Source organism: Perissodus microlepis, chromosome 13 (assembly GCF_051167445.1).
Source record: "Perissodus microlepis isolate ML-2025 ecotype Zambia chromosome 13, ASM5116744v1, whole genome shotgun sequence".
Classification (NCBI taxonomy): Eukaryota; Metazoa; Chordata; class Actinopteri; order Cichliformes; family Cichlidae; genus Perissodus; species Perissodus microlepis.
The window spans coordinates 27829912-27855748 of NC_140473.1; the positions used below are offsets into that span (position 1 = coordinate 27829912).

The 25837-nt window shown below is 40.3% G+C and overlaps 1 protein-coding gene across 1 annotated transcript in view; it reads right to left on the reverse strand.

The window, feature by feature from the left end:
• LOC146375286 (protein kinase C epsilon type-like) overlaps positions 1-25837 on the reverse strand; it is an 88351-nt gene that overhangs the window by 27219 nt on the left and 35295 nt on the right. Inside the window, exons 3-10 of the mRNA XM_084949299.1 lie at positions 17591-17759; positions 15839-15873; positions 15660-15748; positions 15416-15545; positions 15137-15279; positions 14720-14816; positions 14363-14631; positions 14088-14261 (exon numbers count right to left, since the gene is read on the reverse strand). Of these exons, the coding sequence (XP_084805425.1) occupies positions 14088-14261; positions 14363-14631; positions 14720-14816; positions 15137-15279; positions 15416-15545; positions 15660-15748; positions 15839-15873; positions 17591-17759 (1106 nt within the window). The remainder of the gene's footprint in view (positions 1-14087; positions 14262-14362; positions 14632-14719; positions 14817-15136; positions 15280-15415; positions 15546-15659; positions 15749-15838; positions 15874-17590; positions 17760-25837) is intronic.

The following is a 25837-nucleotide window of genomic DNA, read 5'->3' on the forward strand; positions in this document are numbered from 1 at the left end:
TGTACCCAAAGTCCCAGCTGGTCCCACCCAATCAAACATGAATAAACATTTCCTGACTGTAATTACAAATGTACAGATACTGGCTTCCCATTTCTGACACACGGGCGCGCACACATAGACACACACACACACCCACACACACACCCACACCCCCACACACACAGAGACAAAGTCAGGGCATATTTTAGAGGCACACGGCCAGACGATTCACTACATACTACATAATGCTGACAATAACGTCTTGATGGTTATCCAACTATTTTGTGTGTGTGTTTCTAAAGTTTGTGTGTATGAGCCCTCTTGGTGCCAGCCTGCTGTTAAACAAGTCTTAACTTGAATCTCATTGCATCTTACATAAGCCCAAACCATTACCTCATACTGTCTGTACTGTGAACACACACACAAACACACACACACACACACACTTACATATTAGTGCTGTCAGCCTTAATCTCGTTAAAATGACATTACGCCATAACCGCATTAACGCAGCAAATCTCCGATAACGAGTTACCGCGGATCGCCCCGTGCATGGGGCTGCATGGCGCCAACGCGTTAATGAGCTAACCGCGCTTATACGGCTTTAAAAAGGATAATGAACACCACTGAGATTTATTTGATCAACTTTTCTTCTGACGATGCTGTCTGTGTTGAGCGCTCAGTGGATATGCGTTCGACTACTCCGCCTAGGCTGCACTGTCGAGCGCAGATCCACTGAGCACAGCGCAAGCTAGTGAGAAAGAAGCTAAGCTCGTTGCAACATGGCAGCTGCCTCAACGCTACCCGAAATTGAACCTCCACCACCCTCATTCAGATCTGGCCTTTGGAACTATTTTGGTTTTCATGTGAAGTATGACCCTGATGGACAAAAGTAACAGAGATTTGCCGCGTTATGGCGTTAATGTCATTTTAACGAGATTAACGCTGACAGCACTAGTGGGAACACAACGAATATGAATGCACATTTACGCCGACATCATCCTAGTGCAAAGACAAGTGGAAACAGATAAAAACAACAAGCACGCATGCTACAAACTTTACCCGAGTCATTTAGACAGCCGTTAGCGCATGATTCTTCTTATGGGGACCTGATATGTTTAATATGCTGCTGAGAGTATACCCCAGAAGAAGCGTATAGTATAGCTTTTATTTTGGAAAGAACCATTTCTCTGTAATAAACTCTCTTTTCCAAAGATGAGTGATTTCTCAATCAGATAGATTTATTATTTCCATTATTTTGTTGTTTCAGCAACATTATATACATATACATATATATATATATATACATATATATATACATATACATATATATATACACATATACATATATACATATATATATATATATATATATATATATATATATATATATATATATGTATATATACACACACACACATATATTTGTTTATTAAATTGCAATAATTTTGATGTGCTCACATTGCCCTTAAAACTGAGATCTAATTATAGAAATGTTAGATAAGATGAGTTCATCTGCTGAATTACTTTCCACCACTCCGGTTGTTGAAATGTTAGCTGTAACGCACCGCTTCTCCTCTCCTGAAAATATGAACGGCTGACATGAAGCTAAAATAAACACTTTCATCAAAGTCAGTCAAAAACTGGGGAAAAAAAAAAACAAAAAGTGGGGTTTGAACTTTTGTCCGTGCACGAACAAAAAACTCAATTGCTGCCCCATTTTCCTCGGAACATTATGAGCCATTACCGTTTGGCTGCTGGTCATTACCACACAGAGGCAACCAGTAAAGATTCACTTGGTGATTTCATTCAACAGAATCTGGGTCCTGAGTTTGTTTTGTGGTAACTTTGAGAAGTGACTTTCACTCCAGATGTGACAATGACTCTTCAGAAAAACTTTGATTCATCCTTTTATTTCCCTTTTTATTTTATTTATGTGTTTTTCGCAGATGTTGACTTGAAGAGAAGAGCTGGACTTTTCCTTTTTTTTTCTCCTTGCAAAAGGAAATAATTGTAATTGGAGGACAGAGCGTACTCTGTGTGTGTGGCCACTGAACCTGTTTTTGCTTTCAAAAATTCTGCATTCTAATCAGTTAAACATATTAAACCCTAATGTGTTTATAAGTAGAAACATCATTCCTGCATTCTTGGCTTCCATGCCTTGAGTCTGTATAATCTTCAATTTAATTTGTTCCTCATATTTATCAATCACTGCATGTATAAACACACAACAGCAGTAATACAGGGCAATGCATAATGCAGTAAGGGTTTCATACATATATTTTTTTACGCAAATGGAAGTTAAAGTTGAGAAATGTTGATCATTTTAGATGTCTGTTGTATTCCAAATGCCCTTCTACTATCCAATGTTATTAAAAGCTACCAATAGCAGAAATTAAATATAGTGAGATGTACATTTAATAAGCTGTGGCTTAAGGTGGATATATTAATACATTTTTCTGGCTCTGGCACAAAAATACAACATCCAGAAATCAGTAATTGACTCAATCATACGAACAAATGTTGGCAGCAATTTAGAGTTTTGGAAGCAGCCTATAGATGATGTGTCTCTATGGACAGACCGTAGACTGTATATAGAAGACGGTCATAGTCATCCACTAGTTTGGCATTTCAGCCACAACTATGTCAGTGTTTCCAACACATGCTAAATATATATAATGGCAGATAAAAGAACATTTAAAAAGCAGAGCCATAAAATACACACTTTGCTCATTTTAAAAGTGTGGACATTGCATAGTTTGTATGGTACTGTGTGATGTATGGTATTGCTCTTAAAAAAGCTTATATATTCCAGGCTCTAACTGAGAAACAGAGAGACATGCACTAAAGCATAGCTCGATTTATTTTCTATTTTCCACTAATTGGACCATAATATATATATATTTTTTTAGAAAAACCTGAGATACTATATTAAAAAAGTAATTTTCTTACAGACTTTTTTAGAATCTGACTTTTTCTCCACCTACTGGCCATTAGAAAGAATGCAAGTTTAAGCCACTTTAGTTTTTGGCACAGATATGTAAAAAATAATGTCAATAACTATATTAAAAAAAACATGTCATCATAAACTAAAGACAAACTTTATAACAAAAAAAAAATCTTATATAAGATCAAAATCAAAATTGATTTATATTAATCCTTTCTGACCTGCCACCTCTACCACCATTAGGTTTAGGTAAGTAAACATCAAGTCTGAGGTCTAAGGAATGCATTATGTAAGGGTTTCAAGTATAAAATTACATGTTTGTCTATGCCTGAACCGCAACCCAAGAACAGCAAACATACCTCTACTAATGACTGTAGTTTTGTAAAGAACAACTCTGCACTGCTCAAGGCTGACACATATTTGGCCGGGCAACCTGAATGTGTTTCAGCCTGTGTGTGTTTATTGTTCTCACACACTAAATTCGCCCTCACTGTAGTTCTCTGACAGAAGTTAAATACTTGGTGTGGGCTGCTAGTTCTTCTTACTCCTTGTTCCCATAATAAATAAATAAATGAATGAATGACAAGAAAAACTTGTTTTTCATTGGTCAAAAGAAAAAAAAGGAGGTAAGTAGTTGACTGTGATTCATTTAATGAGAAACAGACTTCCAGGAATGTCAGGTGACTATAAAAGGTGCGATCAGGTGAACTGTGCACTGTGTGTGTTTTGTGTGATTTTGAACTGGACAAAGAGGTAGATGATTCTGTGAGTGAAGGTTTTTTCTGTCTCTAAGCAACAAAAAAGTGCTTTGAGGACAATGTTCATCCATACATGTGTGAGCAGTCCCTGCACATCTTCAATGTGTGGACAGAGTGAGAACGTGTCAGCAGCACATCAGGAGGAAAAGAGGAGGATGGAGGGAACAAGTGGCATAATAAGGATGTTAGGATAACTGGAAAACAGAAGAGAGTGGGACAGATGAAGCCAAATATGTACTTTGATGGGTCGGCACAATAGGGCAAGAAGGCGAGAAGGTTCACCTGTTGGTTCTCCTGTTTCCTCATGTTTTTTCTTGGTTTTCTTGAACGCTCAAAGATATTAAACTCTATATATGGCTCCCTCTGCCTTCTCTAGGAGTAGGATTATGGGAATTTAACCAACGCAAAAGCTGAGGACACAAACCTGTGCGCAGGCCTGTCCAAGCAAAAAGTGTGTTGCCCAACAACCATGGGGATGGATGCTACATTAAGGCCAAATTCTGACTGGCTGCAAAGTGAAATTAACCCAAGTACACATCAAAAATCATCTCAAGTTACTTTATGTACTAAAGTAATGATCGTACAACATCAGAGCGTCCCAGTGATGTGAAGATTCCCAATCAGGAAGAACAGCTACAACAGAGGAAGGGATTACCAGCAACATGGCGAGAAGAAAACACAGAAAGTCAATCACATTAGGTGACGGTCTGGTGCAGAGGTCCTGAGATAAAATTTTCTCAACTTCAAAGCGAGCAACTAAAGCAACTACCAATGAGAGTGAAGGACGCTGTTGACAGACATATGGCAGGGTAGTAAATACATTGGAGGGTTACCTAGACAACCGGAGCCTGGACTGTGCTTTAGTGACCAACCAACAACTACATCTCTGTGTGGACGACCCTTTAGGAGAGGCAGCCATCTGTTGCAACCAGTCAGAGAGTGAGGGACAAAAAAATATAGAAAACAGGAGTGCCAAGAAACCAAAAAGGGCAAAAAGTATGAAACATAAACTGAGGAAGAGACAGAACATGATATTTAATGAAAAAATCTTTACCTACATTAGTCTACTACGACAAAAAACCCTATGATGGGCTGGTGAGGCTGAACCCTTCTGTCGAGCTAGGCTAGGCCGCAGCTGCCTTCCACCCTAGTCAGATAAGTAGTTAAAAAATGGATGGGTGAAGATGCGATTGTAATAACAGCACTGTCAATGTTACCAGTGCTTTCCTCTTTTCATTTGAAAATGTGCAAAAATGGTGCCAGTAAAATCTGTTGTGCAAAGAAAGGAGCAGCATGACACTGCTGACATCGGGTTAATGGTTGTGTCAGAGATGCTTTTTTAACCCCACTGCAACTCTCAAAAAGCCCACTGCAGTCTTCAAAAAGCTCTTTGTGGAAAAGAGGACAGGACAAAATGCTCTCATTTTAAAGGTTGCACAAGAAGTACAAGAACACACACACACGCACACACACACACACACACACACACACACATCCAAATAATTTGTACTGATGAGGTGATAAACACAGAGCTGGCATCAGGTTGCTGGTTGTTACTACTGATCCGTCTATTGAAAAGCTAATTTGCCCAGAAGAAACGCTCAGAAGACATCTTCTATTCACATAATAGGGTCACAGTGACTTGTAAAGGGTCTAACTATCACCCAGCTCTCTTGAACACCACTGAAGATTTGTCATAATAATAAGAAGCAGACTATTCCTGGAAGGGAAGGCTGTCTGGGTGAATATGTTTGAAGTTTTTTTGTGAGTGTGTGAGCGTTTACATTCAGTCTAAGGTGAAGAGATGGGGTCAGTTCAAGGGTGTCAAAACAGGCCTTGCAACTTACATTTGTATTGTGTAACATCAGGTGCTGGTCTTAGTTTATATTTAATATCTAAATCTAAATGGAAATTATGCTCTAGTTCACCATCTACATCTCACATGACATTAAAGACTGCAAACACATCTTTAGCTTTAACTTAGCTTAGTTGCAAGAAAGGTTCAAATTTCACAATAAAATAAGTTTGCTATTACCACAAATAGCTACTAGGTTGTCTGTATTTAGATATTATGACTGTCCACATAAAAGCACATGTAGATGTAGATATTGCTCCCCCAACCTCATGCACACAAAGTTATTTTCCTCTTAGTCATGGTCTAAACAAAATTTCAGGTCACTGCTAAACCACAGGTAGGTTTAGGTTTAGGCTGCATTTTAGCAAAACAAGCATAGCTTCAAAAGCAAAAAGATCTTATCTTTCAATCAAAGTCTCTGAGGTACAGTTTGGCCTTGCAATTCTTCAATTACTAAATTATGTATAAATTCCATATAAAGGGGAAGATATGACCCCAGCCATAACCCTGACACAAAGCCTGTGATGAAGTTAATGTGAATAATGTCCTGTGTTACCTGAGCCACGGGGGGCAGTGTTCAGCTGAACTGTGCACAACACTGCTGCTGAAGAGTTTGAGAAAAGTGTCGGCAGTGACAAAAAGGGCATCCGCTGTGTCGTGACGGGTTAAAGTCCTCAAAAGCAGAGCTTATAAGCATGAATTAGTAAGTCTAGTACATCCTAAGTAGTAGTAGTAGGAGTGCTAATGAGCTCGATGCTCAGCTGAGACGTGGTGTCACGCATATATGACCAAAACAAGGTTGCAAGATTGATATCTATCAAACTGCTTTATCCATTATTACTGCAAAAGCAAAGGTGGTCACTTTACATACAATAGAACAAAAAATTGATCAATACAAATAATTTTTATGTCGCCACATGTGAATGTCAATAGTTGCAGATATAACAGATGTTAAAAAGTAAGACACATGGGTTGAGTTTGACTGATTTTCATGTCTGCTCTCAGTCTTCTAAACCTCAGTCTGTGTCTGCTATTCTCTGGCTGTCTTCATCTCTATCTGTCCTTCCATCGTTCTGTGTCAGTCCATCTGTCGCTCTCTGTCCTAAGCACCGAACAACAAAGGTTCATTAATGTACCTGCCTGGTTTCTGGCCATCCCTGCTTCCTCTGATCTTTCCCTCTTAGAGTTCATTAAAAAAACACTCACTCTCCACTGCAATCTAACCGGGTCTTTGTATCACAGCTACTTTTTTTCCCCTTTAAACCAATCCTTTTCAACGTCTGCTTCTCTTTATGTAATCTTTCCTTCACTTTGGCAAAAAGAAAACAACAACACAAATACCACCAGCCATCTTGTTATCACAAATACTGAAAAAAGACTTTTTCACGTCTTCCCCTCATCATCTCTAGTTTGCTCTCCTCGCCATCTGCATTTCCTCGTCCTCTCCTTCTCTGACTTCACTTCTCAGCCTCACAGTGTATAGAGCAGAACGAGGCCTTGGCGCTACTGTTGTATAATGTTATTTACATTTCTCAGCGGTAATTAGGCCGATAGGGGAACGGTTGTGATCCCACAGTCGATTAAGAAGAACGAGGAGGGCGGGGCGGTTGTAGGTAGAACATAGGTCACACAAAGTACAAAGACTTTTTTAGGCATAGTGATGTCACCATGAACTCAGTGCCTCCATCGGGTTTTGGGATATCTTATAATGTAGTCAGAAGTTTAAAATCAAATTGAATAAAAATGCATAATATAAAAATCGACCGCAATAATTATCAAAATCGATTTATACAAATAATATAATAAAATAACTTAGTACAATTAGTAAAATAACAAAAATAAATAATCCAAATGATAGTTTTCTCAAATTTTGGAATTACTCACATTTATATAAAATGAATCAATACAAGCACTAAATAAAAAAAATCCTATAAATATTATAAATCAAAGAAAATGGATGGACGGAGGTTTTTACAGTTATCACTTTAGAAAAAAAATAACATTTCAAATTAGCACAATCTCTCTTAGACAGACAGACACACAAACAGTAGCATAACCACGTTCCATGTATTCATCACCAAAGATTTGTGCACGGCACAACATGTCTGGACAGGCTTGTGTACCGGAGGCCTGCAGAGGCCACTGAAGCGTCCCGTCCTTAGACCTCACCGAGTTAAAGGGACAGACCTGGTTACTGAGGTGAGATAAGAGTTTTTTTCGGGGTTCTTAAAAAAAATCATAATTATTATTTTAAAGTGGAGTAATGCTTCTAGCTTTGTATAACCTACAAGTAATTAGTAGGCTATATTAAAAGTAGCATCTGCAAAACCAAGGCATGGTTGTCATTTGGACAAGGGTGGATTGGAGATGAGTCAGGGCCTCAAGTTGAGGACTTCAAATATCTCAGGAACTTGTTAGAAGTCGGAAAGAGAGAAGATGGACTGAAGGCAGCGTCTTCAGTGCAAACAGTGTATCAGTGCGCTGTGGTGAAGAGAGAACTGACCATAAAAGGGAAGCTGTTGACTTACTGGTAGATCAATGTTCCTTCCCTCGCCTATGGCCATGAGTTTTGGGTACTGATCAAAAAAAAAATGAGATTGTGGATACAGGTGGTGAAGCTTTCTCCAAGAAAAAGGTTGAGAAGCTTGTGATTGGGGAAGTTTCAGAGGGAAGCTGCTATGTCTTTGCATAGTAAGAAGCCAGTTGACGTGGCTCAGGCCTTTGATTAACACACTTCCTGAACACATCCTTAGTGAGGCTGGAGGAGGTGGCTGAGTGGAGCGAGGTCTAGGCGCCTCGGCTTAAACTCCAAGTAGTGGAAAACAGACGGATGGTGAAAACACCACAAGAAACAGAAATCCTTCTGCAGACACTTAAAATGAATGGCGGAATCAATCTCTTGGATTAAATTCTTCAGTTTAAATTAGTGCCACATTGTATCGTCACGGTCAGACTAGCACACTGAGTCGATACAGATCAGCCCAGTGAAAGGCTGAGTGGAACTGGCATTTTGCAAGAGGCGAAGAGTGACACCGCTGCTGTGTCTGTGTCATTGGATATGCAGGATGTATATGTGGGTTTGTTTACAGAGCATTCAGTGCGTGTTCTAAGAAGAGTGAGGTGGGAGGGTGAGGGGAAGTAGATGGGGTCAGTTGGGTGAGGCAGGTGATGAAGGTGGGGGTTACACAACATATGGAATACACATCACTGATAAGGATCAAAGCTGTTACATAAGAATCGCAGTCCCTTTGTCTCAATCAAGAACACAGTTTCTAATGGGTGTGTGGGCGTGTGTGTGTGTGTGTGTGTGTGTGTGTGTGTGTGTGTGTGTGCGCGCGCATCCGAGGATGAATCTGATAAGAAAAAAATAGGAAGAACAAAATAAAGACGAAATAATGCAAGACACAAATACGTAATGCAGTCTCGTCTCTATGAGGTTTTCTATCGTTCTCTCCGTCTCTGTCGACTCCACGCACGTTTGTGTTCGCTTTGGAGGAAAATAACAGGAATAAATCAATTGAACAGGAAACGCCATCAATTAGTGTAAGACTTTCCAGAGCATTCAGAGAAAATAAATACAGATGCAGTTTGCAAAATATCTTCTATGCCTCCTCCCTGACATATCTGGCTCCCACTGGTCCCCTGCAGAATTCCAAATTTTTCACTGCATATCTTGCAATGTATGTTCAAACATGTGAAGTAGAAGCAGAAGCAGGTGAAATAATCTCTTTACCAGTGTGTCATAATTCTCTTCCTTTCAAACATTTCTTTAATTGTCTACTTTTTCTAGATTTTTAACTATAAAGAAGGTGATTATGGTGACACTCCTCCTTTCAAAACATTAAAAAAAAAGGTCATGCAGCCCCCTGAAATGTCTTAAAAATAGTATGTATATGGATCACTGGCAGCAGCAAACACACCTTGAGAAGCTACTCGATTGATGGTCTGTTGACACAGAAAAGGAAAAGAACAAAGAAGCGCTGTTTTATCAAAGAAAGTTATTCCCGAAAGTGAGGTCATGTTGCTTTAAATGAGAAGGTTAAGGATTCTTTCACACTTCTGACTTTTTACTTTGATGTTAACCTAACTTTGAGGCACGAAACCTCCCCTGAACTTCGGTCCAGTGACAACAGCTGGACCAGATCACAAAACTTAAAGATGGTTGGTTTCAATTCTAGAGTGGAAACTTAACTGAAACTCTGAAAAATGTTGATTCTTTCCAGATCTCTTCAGAGATGATGACAGAAAGAATTGAAGAAAAACGATACCACGTGAAGATAAGGAAACGATTTCAGCAAACCAATCCCTAAAACAATGTAGAGAGCAGCAAGAGAATAAATCCATGCATTTATTATTTATCCATCCACTTTTGCAGATAGGAAGCTACCTGCTGAACTGACAACAGTTGATGTCAGAGGCACAACCTTCTATAAACTGAGGATTCCACATAAGTAAAGTTCAGTGGTGTGGTATGATTGAAATATGAAATATAACAAACTGAGAAAAACTCACATGCAGTGGAACCTGACCATTGGTGTGAATTATGTATATAATGTGTATGTATATAATTTTGACCCTGTGTGGATTAGAGAAAATTCTAAATATTGTCAAAGTTGTGCACCCGATTGTTTTATAAAACCATAAAAGTTAAATGCTATAGAATCACTCCACCCTGCAAAAATTACATACCCCCAAAAAAATCATAGAAAGCCTAAAATTACCATGACATCTATGGCCGGGACAAGTGTCTGTGAACTTGTGACCAGAGCTATACAGACAACACATATGCAGTATGTGTATATTCCATTTCCTGTCAAAACATCATTTCCTGGAACATAAGCTGAATTCTCAGAAGTAGGCTTTGTTAGTACCTGTAAGAACTGCACAGCAAGTCTTCTAAAATAAATGCCTCATTTACAGCAGACCTATAATGTACAGTGCATGTAGTGAACATATAGTGTAACGTTTTTAAAGATTGTTTTAACGACTGAAACCAATATCTTCAAACGGCACCTCCATCTTCCACAAAAACTTTGCATTTGTGTTATCTCATACAACCGATTCCTGTCTATCTACATGAACATGAAATGGCTATTTTTCACTTTTAAGACACAAAGGTCAGTAATGGATCAAATTATTTTGCCGATCACACCAGACACCAAAGTGTGAGAGATATGCATCATAGGCTTTTACGGCTCCTGTGTGACCAGGCTGAACTCTGGATGCTGGTGGAAGAACTGGGATGGGACAGAGCCAGCAGGCTGTCTTTTCTCACATGTTGGACATGATGGGAAATTCTCTGCATCAGATGCATCCTCACTACTCAAAAGACTCTGTTTGTTTCAAACAAGGGTCTGAACCAGCAACGTCAAACATGCGGACCTGAGAACAAAAGTGCACTGGATGGCTTTTTGAAAAGTGTGAATAAAAGCAGAAAAGTCATTTATAACTCCAATTTTATAACTAAGTGCGCTGGTAGTATTGATGTGGGGTCACTAGTGTTGCTAAATAGCAGTGAAAATACATGCACATTAAAAAAAAAAACTTCCAAATGTGAAGTTGCACGGGTCATAAATAAGCAGCACAGCAACTTTTGTAGATGTACTGTGATCCATAAATTTTAATGTGCATGTATTGGCACTTTTTCAGAGTAGCAAAATAGAGATTTTTAAAGTAGTGCTTATCTTTCATCTGTTTGGTAAAACGATGGTTCATTAAAGGTGAACAATGGTTGGTCTAGACCATTTGAGGTCAAATTGAGCCAACTACAATGACTTTGACACCCTCGGTGTTAACTTTAAATGGTCTGGTAGAGCGTGCAGGAGGCAGAACACATGGCGTTCACTCACTCAGTGTAAATTCACTGGACAGCTGCCTCGGCTTTTCGCAGATGGGCATGATTAGACATTAAATTGTAATTCGCAGTAAAGAGGGATGGCAAAGAATTTCTAAATCCAGCAGAACATTTGCATTCTCGTACTCAGCTCCACCAGGCTGTGACAGTGCACACATGAAGGCACATTGACACTGATGAGTGGTTTTAGCTATTTCAGGAAAGAGCTGAAGAGATGCTGTATTTGTAATAAAAAAATAAAGGTTTCAGCTTTTTTTCTTTTAAACAACAAAACCTCTCCAACTTTCATGCTTACCTCGCTGACTGTGTGTGCAGCTTGTGTAAAGCTAACACCTGAACCTCTTCAGGTTCAAGCTGATCAGAAAGAAGTTTGCACCTCAGCGGATTATGTGTCCTGCTCTCTTCTGCATTTTAGAAAGGACACACCTGGAAGTAGCTTTATCATAAATACACACGCTCTCACACATGCGCATGTACAAAGCCACTATATGGTTCCCGACAGGAACATTTATGTAACGCACAATAGACAAAACATACAGAGGTCTGAAAGGACTGCCCATGTAGGGGCGTCCCACCCACGGCTGCCCTTTGTGTGTCTGTCTGTCACAGCCAACTTAAAGTATTGATGGATAAAGACGCTAAAAGTGGAGATGATGAAAGCAGAGTAACCTGTGAATGAGGGAGCAAGAAGACTGAAGACCGGTGCTTCGCTGCTTTAGTGTTAAAGCTGCTTGAAATATTTTCTTAAAAGTCTTTCTTAGATGCCTGTTTAACAGCACAGTTCATAAAATGTTGCATTCAGCAGATATAAAATATGACACCTGAAGACGATTTGATCCAAAACATAACGAGAAGTTGTGATGTGTTCTGAGAAGTGAATACAGAGCAGTTCTCTTATTATAGTTCTTGTATAAGTTGACTGTCTTGTATTATAGTTCTCTCAGTCACTGCTCTGGATGTGTTTACAAACCTACACGGCATGCTTAGCTATTAACACGTCCTCCTTTAGGGCCTATTTAACCCAAAATAATGAACCTAAAATACAACTAGGGGGTGGACAGGTAATGGCCTTAGGCCGTTTTCACACATGAACTTCAAAGTCTGAGAGGATCAAGTTGGGATATTTCCTCCACAAAGTCACTTAAATCCTAATTTTGAGCTACCTCTCATTCAAAATCATCTTCTCAGAGATGTCCAGGCAGCTTCCAACAATGAAGCGATTTTTGGAGCACGCTCCGGAGGTCCTGGTCTGGCACCTGTGATATCTCTGTGGACCTTAAACTTGCTAGCATCAATGTCTTTTTCAAACAGACAAGACTTTCATGTGGAAAATCGCTGCTGGTTATGAGAACTGTGCGTCCCACTACATCTGAGAATTTTTCATCATTTTGCTAGACCTACCACATTGTAAGGGGGGATTGAGGTTTTTTTTTTTTACTTTTACAGGATTGTGCACTAAGAATTTGTACCCCAGGTTAAGTTGTTGGGGTGTTACTGCAGCATCCTGAGGGAGAACATTTGACTGTAAGTCTGGTGCAGCATGTCACAGTGCCATCTTGTGTCAGCACAGGGCACAATGATTATGCAACCCACATTCGCCTTTGACCTCTCACCCAGATATGCATCCCTGTGACTTTGTCCACTTTCTGAAAATAAATCAAGTTTAAGGTTTGCTCATTTGACACTGAAGTGAATCCAGCAGACGTCACAGCGTAATAAGTCCAAGGGCCAAGGTGGCGTGCTTGAATCAAACTTCAGCTACCTACTGTCTTTACAGCAGGTAAGGGTTTTGACGTTTGGAGAACCATCATTGAAACTTTTTGATCACACCTCACTTAATTTGCACTGGTGGAAACACTCCACGTGGTTTAGCCAGGAGGCCTAAGGCGAGGAGCCTGAGTGTGAAGGAGGCACGTACCTCCCAGTGGTAAATGCACCGGACTATTAGCAGCACCACCATTTGTACCTCTGAACAATCCAACATCACTCAGACTTTGTTCTAGGAATAAGGCAGGTTAAATATCAGCTAATGTTCTATCCAACATAATCCCCTGCCAAGCAGAAAAGTACAATGCTGCAGTGCACGTGTGAACACAAGATGTACGCAGTTTAACCCAACAATCGTTTTCCTATTAAGGAGAGGGGAAGAAAACAAAAAGAAATTACAAAAGAATTAACAGAAGACTGCCTAACAGTTTTTCTCAGGTTTTAAATGATCTTTTATCCCCTTTACTAATAATCTAATAAGACTAAATAATCAAACTTAGAAGAGCAGTAAAATCTTTTATCCTGAACATGTAAGTTATTTTTATCTTATTTCTTCAAATTCAAGATGCAGCAGAAACAAATGATCAAAGGTTTGGATTAAAGATGTTCAAAAGAAAAACAGCAGAGAAAAAGCTCGAGAACAGCCTGCAGTTTGATTCAGTTTTTCCTGTGATGTTAAAACTTGTCGGGTGAAAGTTTCCCTCTTTTTTAAATTTTTCTATTTTCATTCTTTTTAATCTGTTGTACTTTTGAAGTTTTCATCAAGAAACAAACTGCAAATGTTTTCTCCAAGAGAGCTTGTCAGCTTCGATGTACGATGGTACAGATTCTAATTCCAATGCTGCCCCCTGGAGGTGCAAATAATGTCTGCATGTTTGTGTGCGTATGTGTGTGTGTGTTTGTGTGTGTGTGTGTGTGGGTCCCTACTTTAGTCTGGAAGCAGCAGAAGAGCTGTGTCAGGTAGGGGTGTCTCCTGGCCAATGCTAAGATCCGTTTCTCAGTCATGGTGCAGTCCACGTCGTCATCCTGCAGGATCACGTCTTTCTTCAGCACCTTGACGGCATAAACCTCGTCTGTGCCCTTCATCTCCGCCAGCATCACCTGGTCACATGACACAAACTCGTTTGTGTTTTCTGGTCCATCCTTTTCACTGCACATCTTACTGAATTTCACAAACAGAGCTGCAGAGGAAGTGAGCCCACCTTTCCAAAGCTTCCTTTCCCCAGAACTTTGATAAACACAAAGTCATGCAGGTTCATCCTCTTGGCCTCTGGAGCGCTGTGACCTTTGACCTCGCCATTCGCCTGACTTTCTTCGCTTTGCTCTCCGACGCTGTTCCCATCACCTCCTGTGTGCGTGTCACACGTTACCGTGTCCACAGACGAGGAGGAAGACAGTGGGTGTGTTTTGTGCTCCTCTCCGCGGTGGTCAAATGACAGAGCCTTCCGGATGTTCTCCAGCTCCTTCACGTCTGCAAGAAACCAAGAAAAATAAGAGCTGTGCTGTGTGTCTCCATTCTGTTTGCTCTTCAGAGTTCAATAGTCAGAAAATGTGCCTACCCTGATCACACGGGGAGGTGGGGGCAGACTTTGAGCGATCGTCTTCTATCTGAGGGATCCCTGATAACGGCTGCTGAGGATCCTGAGCCTGAGTAAGCTGTTCACAGAAAACATGTCCCCATCAACATTTTCATCAAGAACTTATGATTCACAGTCGGTATGTTAACCCCACATGCAGGCGACAGCGAAAACGCTCATCTCAAGGCTTCATAACAGGACTTCACACAGCAGCTGTTGACACCATAGTGCGTAGATCGATCTTTATAGTACATGGTTTTTGAAGGACACATCCCCAGTGGGTACGCCCCTCAATTAGTTTCCACTGTTTATTCAGAAAAACCTTCTTTAAATACCATTAAATATAAAATTTAGAATAACTCTAAAGCCTCTCGAGAACACTCTGGCATATTTCCAAACCTTTTTCCGTCTCTGGGCGCTGTTAGAGATCTTGTCTGGAGTGACTCCGAGGTCAGACAGGACTTTAGCGATCCCTCTGGCATCAACGCCACAGTTTGGAGCTACGTTGCTCTCACAGCGTCTGTGTACATTCACCTTACAAACTGGGAAACAAAGCAAGAAGAGTAAGGACAGTTTCAGAACAGATTCTAGAAAGAGTTTATCCGAACGATAATATACAGACATCTTTAATTTGCTTACAGTTGTATTAACTAAAGAATGTCACGTGCTCACTTGTACCTTTACACTGGAGTCCCTGTCGCATCAGACCCCACAGCAGAGACCCACAGTGGTCACAGAAGGTGAGAACTTTAAAGTTATGGATGCTGAACTTGTGCGGGACATTAACACTGAATCTCTGAGACCCCACCTGTAGGATGCACCAAAGGACAGTAAGACAAACCTACAAGGATCTAATGTTAGAGTGGTCCCTGAAATTTTTAAGAATCCGTGCGTAGGTTGTTAAAGTGTTTCACATCCGTACCTCCCCGACCATGTCGTCCTGCTTCTTCATGCCGGCACATTTGGTAATGATCAGCTCATGGCAGCGCTTGTGGACAACACAGGTACACACTGCAGCAGGTACACACATACAACGCACGCATTAACAGGTTTTACGTGTGATTAAAGTGCAGCCACTTGTAAAGGTAAATATTGTCTTACCTTGACACTGATAGCCCTGCTTTCCTAAAACCCCCCTACAATGAGAGAGATAAGAGAAATGTTAAAAAAAAGTGTTGTGGACTGCTGTCTTCATATTTTTTACATAATTTAGAAACTTTGATTCCCTTTTTCAAAGTTTATGTCACAATTTTAGAAGATTATTTAAGCTGTATTTAATAGAAAATACAGTATTTTGATTTTGAAGGTTAAGCTTTATTGCAAGCCCCACAAAGGTTATGAGTGAACATCAAGGTCTGAATGATTATCAATCTCATAGTAATGCTGGAAAACTAGTCCATTAATTTGTTACATCAGCTTCTACCAGGGCCTAGAAAAATGGCTTATCTTTCACCTGTATTAACTTCTCTTTACTTTGAATTTATAATCAGTCTTTCACAGATAAAGTCCTGAATGATGACTTGTATTTGCTCAATGCAAATGTGCAATTATTTGCTCAATACAAATACTTTTTTTTTGATTTGTCTACTCTGTTCCAAAGTTTGGGTTTTGTCCTGTTTGTTGCCACTTATCTTTTTCCTGCTTAACTAACTACAGCAGGCGCTTAAACCTGAGGCTGGTTCGACTGGAAGTGTCTCCCATTTAAAAGGGAGTTCTTTCTCAGTTACGTCATTAACCAGTTGTTGTGGTTGTTTTTCTAAAACCGTGTGTCCTTACTTCCAATTTAAAGCAAATGTGTTTCACTTAATAAAAGAGAAAGAAGCGCAGCTGTAAGCCAGTTTGTGGAAAAAGCCTTTTTGTGTTTAACATCATGCAAATTCTGCAGCATCTTCTCTTTCTCCTTTGGCTTTTTTTTGCACACATAAGGGAAGGTAGAGGTTGAAAGTTTTCCTCCTTCTAAAATTCTACCAGGAGGATGATGGGAGTCTAGTATTATTCTTCGGCAAGATTCAGTGGATTCTTCAGCCTCTGCAAAATGATGCAGTCTATGCTGGTTTCCGACACATTTATACACGGCCAAGAAACGAAAAGTGGCACTGTTCTCAAACCCACTGAAAGGGCGTATTTTTCAGAGATTATTTCAGGATATAACAAGTGAGCTTACACAAAAATTAAACAGACTCCTTGCAGTTTTTTTGCTGAATCACTACATCACAGACCCTGACCACTCGGAGACCGAAACACAGCTCCCTTGTGATTCTGATTACACATCAAACGTTCTTTCAGAGCGCAGCTGAAAGCGAGCGGAGCACCGAGGCCACATGGTTTCCATGTGAGTGAAGCTAACAGCCGTTTGTTGGGATGGAAACAAACACAGCTGGCTTTGTTTGTTACTCCCCACTTCACAGCATCCACTGTGCTTACGTGTAAACAAGAGAGCAGGTTATTACTGGGAGAAAATTGGGTTAAGGAAGTGAAGCAGTGAACACACATCAGTGAAAGGCAGCTATTGTAAAACTGATGTTTACATACAGCTGGTCAGTTAAGAAACTTTTTCTTTATTAACCTATCAACACGTCATACGTTCACTCTCAACCAACCTTGGCATTTTCAGTGAGAGACTCTGGATTCATTCATCTTTGATAGAAGGACTCGCAAATCACACAAGTGAGCCTTGCTTTCATCTCTTTGCACTGCTGCCACATTCCCGTCCTGTCTTCAATGCAGACACACTCTCATCTACAGTTTGTTGATTATTTTTCTTTCTTTATTTACAGGTTTCTTACTGCCGATCTGTAACGACTGTGTGCATATTAATCACTCTATAGACATGAGCGTGCATGTGCTTCTAACCAGATAAAGTCCCTGCAGTGCGAGCAGTACGTGGGCTGTCTCAGGTAGGTGGCCATGAACTTGTGTCCGTTGACTTGGTGGACTCTCCGACGGACGGCACCTTGACGCTTCCTGGGACGCATCCGCTGTCGAAACACACGCTCCTCATTTTCGGTAGAGCCTGCCGCTGCTGTACGAAAACACAACAAAAATACAAGAAGGATGTTATGTTGTGTTACAGTTATGGTTTTATTTCCAGTCTCTTCAGTAAGCCAAACTAATGTGAATAAGCTCCATTTATTCCGCTTTTTGATAGTCAGTGCTTTATAATCTTGGTTACTCATGCTAGCATCTCCTATAAATGAGCAACACCTGCACGATTGATGATAAATAAAAACTGCATTTCCAACAAGTAGCCAGTAGATGGCAATGACACTACAGGGCTGGCAGTGTGTCCCTTTGGTGACAATCAACACATTAGTCCTTTTTCCTTAAACCAAGTCCCAGTGTTTGTGACCTGTGCTTTTCTTCTGGTTTAATTACTCAGGGGTTTCCCAATGGCAGTGCAGAGGTTTCAGTTACTGCCTGATCTTGTTAATTACACACACATTTCATAGGATGAGTAAGTGAGAGCGGAAGACAGAGAGGTAAAGGAGAGGTCAGTTAAAGTCAAGTAAAGAGGAGTAAGGGAAAAGAGCAAAGACTTCAGGTTGAAACTTTGTACAAATAGAGGTGGTGAGAATTAAAAAAAAATAGAAATGAGGTCGTTTATATTTATTAAATAGGCCAAATTGTTCAATTTGATGTGTTAATACACCCAGATCTATCAGATTGTGCCATTTGGATAGAAGAACTCCATGTGGACTTTTTCCCCCCGACTACAAGCATTATCACTCACAACTAAACTCCGAGTACTGTGTGTTACATTCCACCTGACAGTGTGTATATTTTGGAGATGACTCAAACTCTCTGCTCACTGAGAATGTTTTAAAAAAGAACAATTGAATAATTCAGTCCTGTGATATAATCGATTTGCATTTTTGATATGACCGACGCTGCGCGAACATCTGTCTTCTGACTCTGTCGGCCACATGTGCCGTCGAGTATGCATTTCCAGTTTCCTCAACAGCCGTGGCTTGAGAACAAACATCCTCTCTCTTTGATCTTACATTATTCAGCATTCAACAACGCTCATCATGTAGGAAAGTAAAGCAAACAGCAAAGCTCATCTGGGACCCTGACAGAGCAGCTGCTGCCAGTGACAGCCCAGGCTCAGCTGATATCCTTCAACACACCCAACTGGACAATCTCAAATAGGGAAAGCTATTTAAGCTACTGCAGCATGCCCATCTGCAAGCTGCTCTGCACCCCAACCCCACCACATCTCCCTCTTTCCTTTTAATGCTCTGACTACATCAGCGTCATATCTGCTGTCACTGATGCTTGTTCTGTTCTGCGCTTTGTTCTCAACTTTTTTTTCCACTGGCAACACCTGCAGCACTTTATCTCCCTCCCTCTGGAGGAATATGAGTTCCCAATGTTCCCGCCAATACATAAACTTGAATGCATGAAAACTTGGTTTGCTAGCTAAAAAAAGACACGTCTACATCAACTTACATGGAACCTGCTGAATGCTATTACGCTTAATGATTCTTGTTCATATATATCACATGTTTGCTCATGTATTTGGAGGTTTGAGAGATTGGCAGTGAAGCATTTTGCCTCTCTCTCCAAATACTAGAGCCAAACATGTGACAGATCGTTACACTTATTTCTATTTCTTCAAATTAGGGGAGTTCCTGGACTAATCTGATAGTTCTTTAGGTGACAGAAAAAACATTAAGAATATTCGAGTGGTCTAAAAGACAGAAGACACTTAAAACTGAGCAGATTGTAAATGCACAGTTTCCTGCGTAACCATGTGTAACCATTCTGACCAGTATAATGCTGGTTAGTGCGGTCATAATCGGTTTACTTTCCACCTGTGCTCGATTATGACTTCCATTCAGATAGAGTGGGAGAGAAGGTAGTAGCAAGTGGGATGACGACATCTTCAAACGGGTAACTGTTGTTGTAGATTAATACTATAAGAATAATATGTTTAACCGACCAGTATTTCTGGATATGACTGGATATGCGCATGCCTGTTTTAACACATTGTTAGCTTATAATGTGCGATTAATCCCCATTTAAACTACTACAATCACAGTTAAGGTCAAATACAACAGTTGTCATGTCTTTTAGAGCTTTTTTCTTGGAGGTCAGAGGGTCGAAAAGTCTGGACAAGTGAAATACATCAATTTCAAAGTCATGATGTTACAAAAAAAAGGAGACAATTAGTATCCACAAACATGAAGAGATAGATTTTTTTGGGTGAGTATTTCACATTTTGCTGTTATGCGGTGGTAGCTGACGGAAGACACTAAAAGAACAGCTACTGAAATAAAGACATAGACAACAATGCTTTAGCTGGGGGAGAATTGCAAATCACAATCTGAAGTAAGAACAAATGGTAAAATGGTAAATGGCCTGTATTTGTATAGCGCTTTACTAGTCCCTAAAGTGCTTTACACATCCAGTCATCCACCCATTCACACACACTGGTGATGGCAAGCTACGTTGTAACCACAGCCACCCTGGGGCGCACTGACAGACGCGAGGCTGCCGGACACTGGCGCCACCAGGCCCTCTGACCACCACCAGTAGGCAACGGGTGAAGTGTCTTGCCCAAGGACACAACGACCGAGACTGTCCAAGCCGGGGCTCAAACCGGCAACCTTCCGATTACAAGGCGAACTCCCAACTCTTGAGCCACGATCGCCCGACGAACAAAGAACAGAACAATTTAAGACCTGTGGTTAAACTCACGTGCAGTATTTCCCACTCAAATTTGGCTGGTTTGTGTAACTTAGCTTGAGTTCTGCTGTGTTTTCTCAGAGTGAACCCCAGTGATTGTGGTGATGTACTAACTGACCGTCTAAATGCTCACATTGCCCAGAAGATGAACTTTCCTCTGGTATCACCACCTTGTCAAACTTTACATCTCCAGCAGCACTACTCTCTAAGCCTCAAAGACTTAGTCTACATTCCTTCCTGCCTGTCATGTTCTGCTTGTCATCAGTCTTACTCCTTCAGCCCCTTTGCCATCAGCATCGCCTAGCAACTGATGACTGCTGCCTGGCAACAGTGTTAGACTTGGTGTCTTACACTAGGGAAGGAGTCAGGGTTGGAGGTTGGCAGCGGTAGAAAGGTTGCTCCTCTGTCATGTCCTTATGACCCCAAAAGTTAGACTTAAGTAGGCCAATGCTTGCATCGTACTCCGAGCTCTTTTACCTTTTTTGGCTTTCAAAGTCAGGAACATATTGACAGATAGTCTCTGATATTTGTTGAGATGCAGCACACTAGTATCAAATGTTACCTTGAAGATTAAATGCCTGAAGAATTTTGTGAATAAATCTGAACATCATCTCCCTGCCATGAATGAATTAAATCTCTGAATCCTGAAGGATATCTGGATGCAGATTCATTTGTAACATTGTCTGAAGAACACTGGCCTGGTGTTCTTCAGGTCAGTGTTGATGTTCAACACTTTTATGCTGGGCAGCGCCAAGCTTGCATTTTCATGCAAATGCATCCACAGTGTTTCAAGTAATTTGGCAAATGAATAGTCAGACAAACCAAGTAATCACATTACATCCTGGGTGAGTGAAGGAGGTAAACATAACTGCAAAGCTAAGTTATGTTTATCTAAAATGTAGATATTTATTGTTGCAAGGATTTTATTCCAGAGGGCCCGGTGGCGCCAGTGTCCGGCAGCCTCGCCTCTGTCAGTGCGCCCCAGGGTGGCTGTGGCTACAATGTAGCTGCCATCACCAGTGTGTGAATGGGTGGATGACTGGATGTGTAAAGCGCTTTGGGGTCCTTAGGGACTAGTAAAGCGCTATACAAATACAGGCCATTTACCATTTACCATACTGGCACGATATACTGGAAATGTTTTGGCTCCACATCCATGATGTGAAGCTCAGACTCCTCAGGCCAGGCAATCTAATCTTCCTTTTTTTGGTTTTGGTGAGCATGTGCAAATTGCAGCCTCGCTTTCCTGTTCCTAGCTGACAGGATTGGTACCCGGTGTGGTCTTCTGCTGCTGTTGTTGCCCATCTGTTTCAAGGTTTGATGAGTTGTACCTTCAGAGGTGCATGGTCACCTGCATACCTTGACTGTAATGAGTGGTTATTTGAGTTACTATTAGCTTCCATCAACTCAAAGAAGTCTGCCAGTTCTCCTCTGGCGTCTGCCATCAGAAAGGTATTTTCACTCAGAGAACAGCTGCTCACTGGGCATTTTCCTCTATTTTTGGACTATTTTCTATAAACCCTACTGAAAGTTGTGCAGGAAAATCAGAGTAAAGTAGCTTTCTCTGAAATACTGAGACCAGCCCATCTGGCACCAATGATTATGCCACGTTCAAAGTCACTATATCACCTTTCTTTTTTTTTATTGTGTGCTTTTTTTGTGTGTGGCTTTATTTTGAGCCCCTACTCTATTAACCTATTTCTATTCCAATGCTCAGTTTGAACTTTGAACAGCAGGCTGTTTGACCATATTCACATGCATAAATGTGCTGGTTTCTGCCATATAAGCAGCTGAACAGGTATACCTAACAAAGTATTTGGTTGGTTAGTTTATGTTGTATGTATTTGGTTAATAAGATTTTTTTTTTATCAATAAAGAACTCACTAAATTGTTGTGTGTCCTGGAGGAAGCCATAGTCAGTGCTTACTTGTAATTTTATTTTATTTTTTTGCTGTTGTTATTGTTTCTTTATCTGTTTCATATTAATGTTAATATTTAGTCAACACAAAAGTGAGGTGACCCACTACTATCAGTATACGGTATCCCGTGTGCCAACAGACAAGTCTGTGTGGAGCATGTGCATCTTAAGCATCGTTTTTTCATCACTTTCACAGAAGGATAGTTTAACAGATGATAACAAAAAGGGTCAGACAAAACACACACATTACACTTGATTTTAGCAGCAGAGTATGACCCTGGAGACAACAAGGCTTTGTGAGAGAGTGTGTGTGTGTGTGTGTGTGTGTGTGTAGGTGTAGGTGTGTGTGTAGCTGCTTCCACAACCCCGTGCTTGTATTAAAGCTAATAGGCTGATTGCTGCTCTCAGGCCTGACAGTTCACCCATGTTTTCTTTGCTATGCAAGCACATTTTAGTAATGACTGCAATTGCAGTAGATCACAAACACACAGGCACATAAACTTACTGTATGCCTCTGCAAAGAAACAACAAGGAGCAGAGTCCCAGCAGGCAATATAGCTTTAGAGTCCATTTACGAAAAACAGAGGGAAAAAGAAAATTAATATTTCCTGCAGAAAAACCTAATGAGACCTCTTTGTCACTCTCTACTGATCTCCCTCTCAATCACTTTCAATGATGTAACTGGTCCATTAGCGAACACTCCACTTTACTAATCAATTTATCACCCCACAACCACTCCCCTTCTCCTCTCGCGACCTCTGGATAACTCCCTTTCTGCCTTCTCTCTCACAGTCTCTCATGTCTCTCCAACATACCGTAAAAATGCAATTAGGTACAGATTAGATGTACCAATGTTAACTTTTCACCTCTGGTTCAACATTCTGTTAATAGGAGGCACAATTGAAAAGCTCCACAAGTATGAAGAGAAATTTCAAAATAAAATTTTCTACAAAAAAAATGATTTGCAATATCACTGTATTTTGCTAATTTACGTGCACATATCACTCAGTAGTTACATCTCCACAACAATAGAATAGAATAGAATAGAATAGCTCTTTATCGTCACTGTTGCAAGAACAATGAAAGGCAGTTTGGCATCTCTCCATGTGTGTGAAATACACAATAGCGTAAGTATTTACAAAATAACACAGACAAATTAACATTTACACAAGAAAGATATGTACAAGTTATACATACACCTGCAAACATACGGATATGATATTGATTTTCTGCTGAAGTCTGCCAGTATAAATGTCTCTGAGGGGGATTAGTGAGGTGCCAATTGCCCGCTCTGCTGCCCTCACCACCCGCTGCACTTTCCTCTTGTTCTCCACAGTACAGCAGTTGAACCTGAGTGTGCAGCAGTAAGTCAGAAGGGTCTCGATGGTGGAACGGTAGAAGTTCACTAGCAGTCTCTGGGGTCTGTGACTTCTTCAGTCTGAAGTCCGAGACTGAAGAATTCACTTGGATGAGTGACGAAACGTTTCTCCCACAAAACGCTACGTCCAGATGAACAGAATCAACTTTTGGAGATTTACTTTCCTGGATGATTGAGAATGCATCAAGATATTCAGGTATTGCTACAAATCACCCAAACTGGCACAACTGGCATTTCGAAAAAAAATTAATGCACAAAGCTGTAAAGGATGTCACCATGGCTACATCCATCCGGTGGTGTAATAATTTCAGATTTTCATTGCATGATAGCCAATATAATTCACAAAAACAATAATATTGCAAAATTGATTGAAAATCTGAAAAATGGATGCTATTGGTCAAAATCATCCTCAGCTTCATTTTATTTACTTAGCTGAAGCAAACATCAGATATGCAATGCTCAGTTTTTATACTGCAGTAACTCAGTCACGCCGTGCACAAACTGAAGTCACACCTGTAAATCAAAGCTCAGTGTAGAGCCACACAGTTGCAGTGCTATGGTTAGCTTACACTGCTCAAAATGGAAAAGAAAAACCACTGCAAGAGAAGACAATAAATCAATATTTAAACTAAGTATTAATTCATCAACGGCTTGCCCATCTCCAATGCTTCACTCAACACTGTAACAACAGCCTAACTATACTTTTGTATATGACTAAGGAAGCAAGTTTGCTGCGGGAAGTACCTCGCTCCACAAGTGAGAAGTTGCTGCAGCAACAGAAAAGTGAACCGGTTAGTGGTTGTCAGCTTACTTTAGTCAGGCATAGTGTGGTTGCAGAGTAATGGTTACTGAAAGGGAAGAGAACCACGATAAATTGGAAAGTGATTCTGTTGCCCTAACTGGGCTGGGCTGATTATTTTGTCATGTGCGAATATTTGACATATCAGTTCTTCATTTTTATATATCTTGAACCTTGTGTCCATCTTTTACATGCAAGTCTATGGGGCCTCAGCATTTAGTCAAAGCATCAACGATTATAGTCTTGTTGCAAGTGTAAGTACTAGTTCTGTATATCACATCAGTATCTGCACTCCTTGTCAACCACACTGTTACATCTCTGTTTTGCAGCGAAACATACAGCAACACGTAGGAGTACAAGATTACAGCTCGAGGCTCTCTCGAAGCACTGTGTCTCATATCTTAAATGATGAGGTGATCTCTGAGTTTACAGTCAAACTCTGATTGCATCATTTAACTTATACCGAAGAAGAGCGGTGGCTGCACGACATCATTGTCATAGAAACACATAGGGAATCTGACACATCTATTTCCTAATGTAATGCTGCAAATTCCGTGCAGTGACAGGACTTCACGTTCTCACTGAGTAACAAAAACAAAAAAGAGAAGTAACTTAGAACTAAACACACATATCTGTTGGTTCATCTAACACCAACATTGTTTTTACATTCTCTTTGTTCCTCTATTCCTAATTCCAAATAAATGCCATTTTTAAAGTGTATTCTGCATTATAGAGCAAAAACCTACTTTCTCTTAATACAAATGGAGCACTATGCTTACATTATTGCTTTCACTTTCCTTTCACTTAATACCCACCAAAAGCTCAAAAACTGCACATTAAGATGATTAGAGAAAGGATGTGAAACTATAATGATGATCAGTATGAGTGCAGTCATTTAACAAAGGCTGTGGAGACTGTTCTGGTTTTTTTATATTAGATTTTTTTTTTCCTTAATCTGATGGACTTTTGCAAATCAAGAGGTTCAAAATTTTTGTTTAACGACCATTTTAAAAAATGAAATAAAAAATAGCAGCTTTTTGCTGATGTTTTTACAATTGTGCCTTTGCTAGCACTTAAAATAATATTGTTAGGTTGTTTTTAACTATATTCACTGCGTGTACAATTCTAGTATTTTATTTTAAAACTACATAACATGTATTTGTCTCTGTGCAATACAACCAAAAAGGCCAAAGGATGTACCTTACCAACACAACAAGGAGGGCCAAAGTGGTATACTTGAGCTCTAAGGAGCTTGGAAAGAAAAGCTTCTGGACTTCTTTGAGTTGCTTGAAGACGTTTCACCTCTCATCCGAGAAG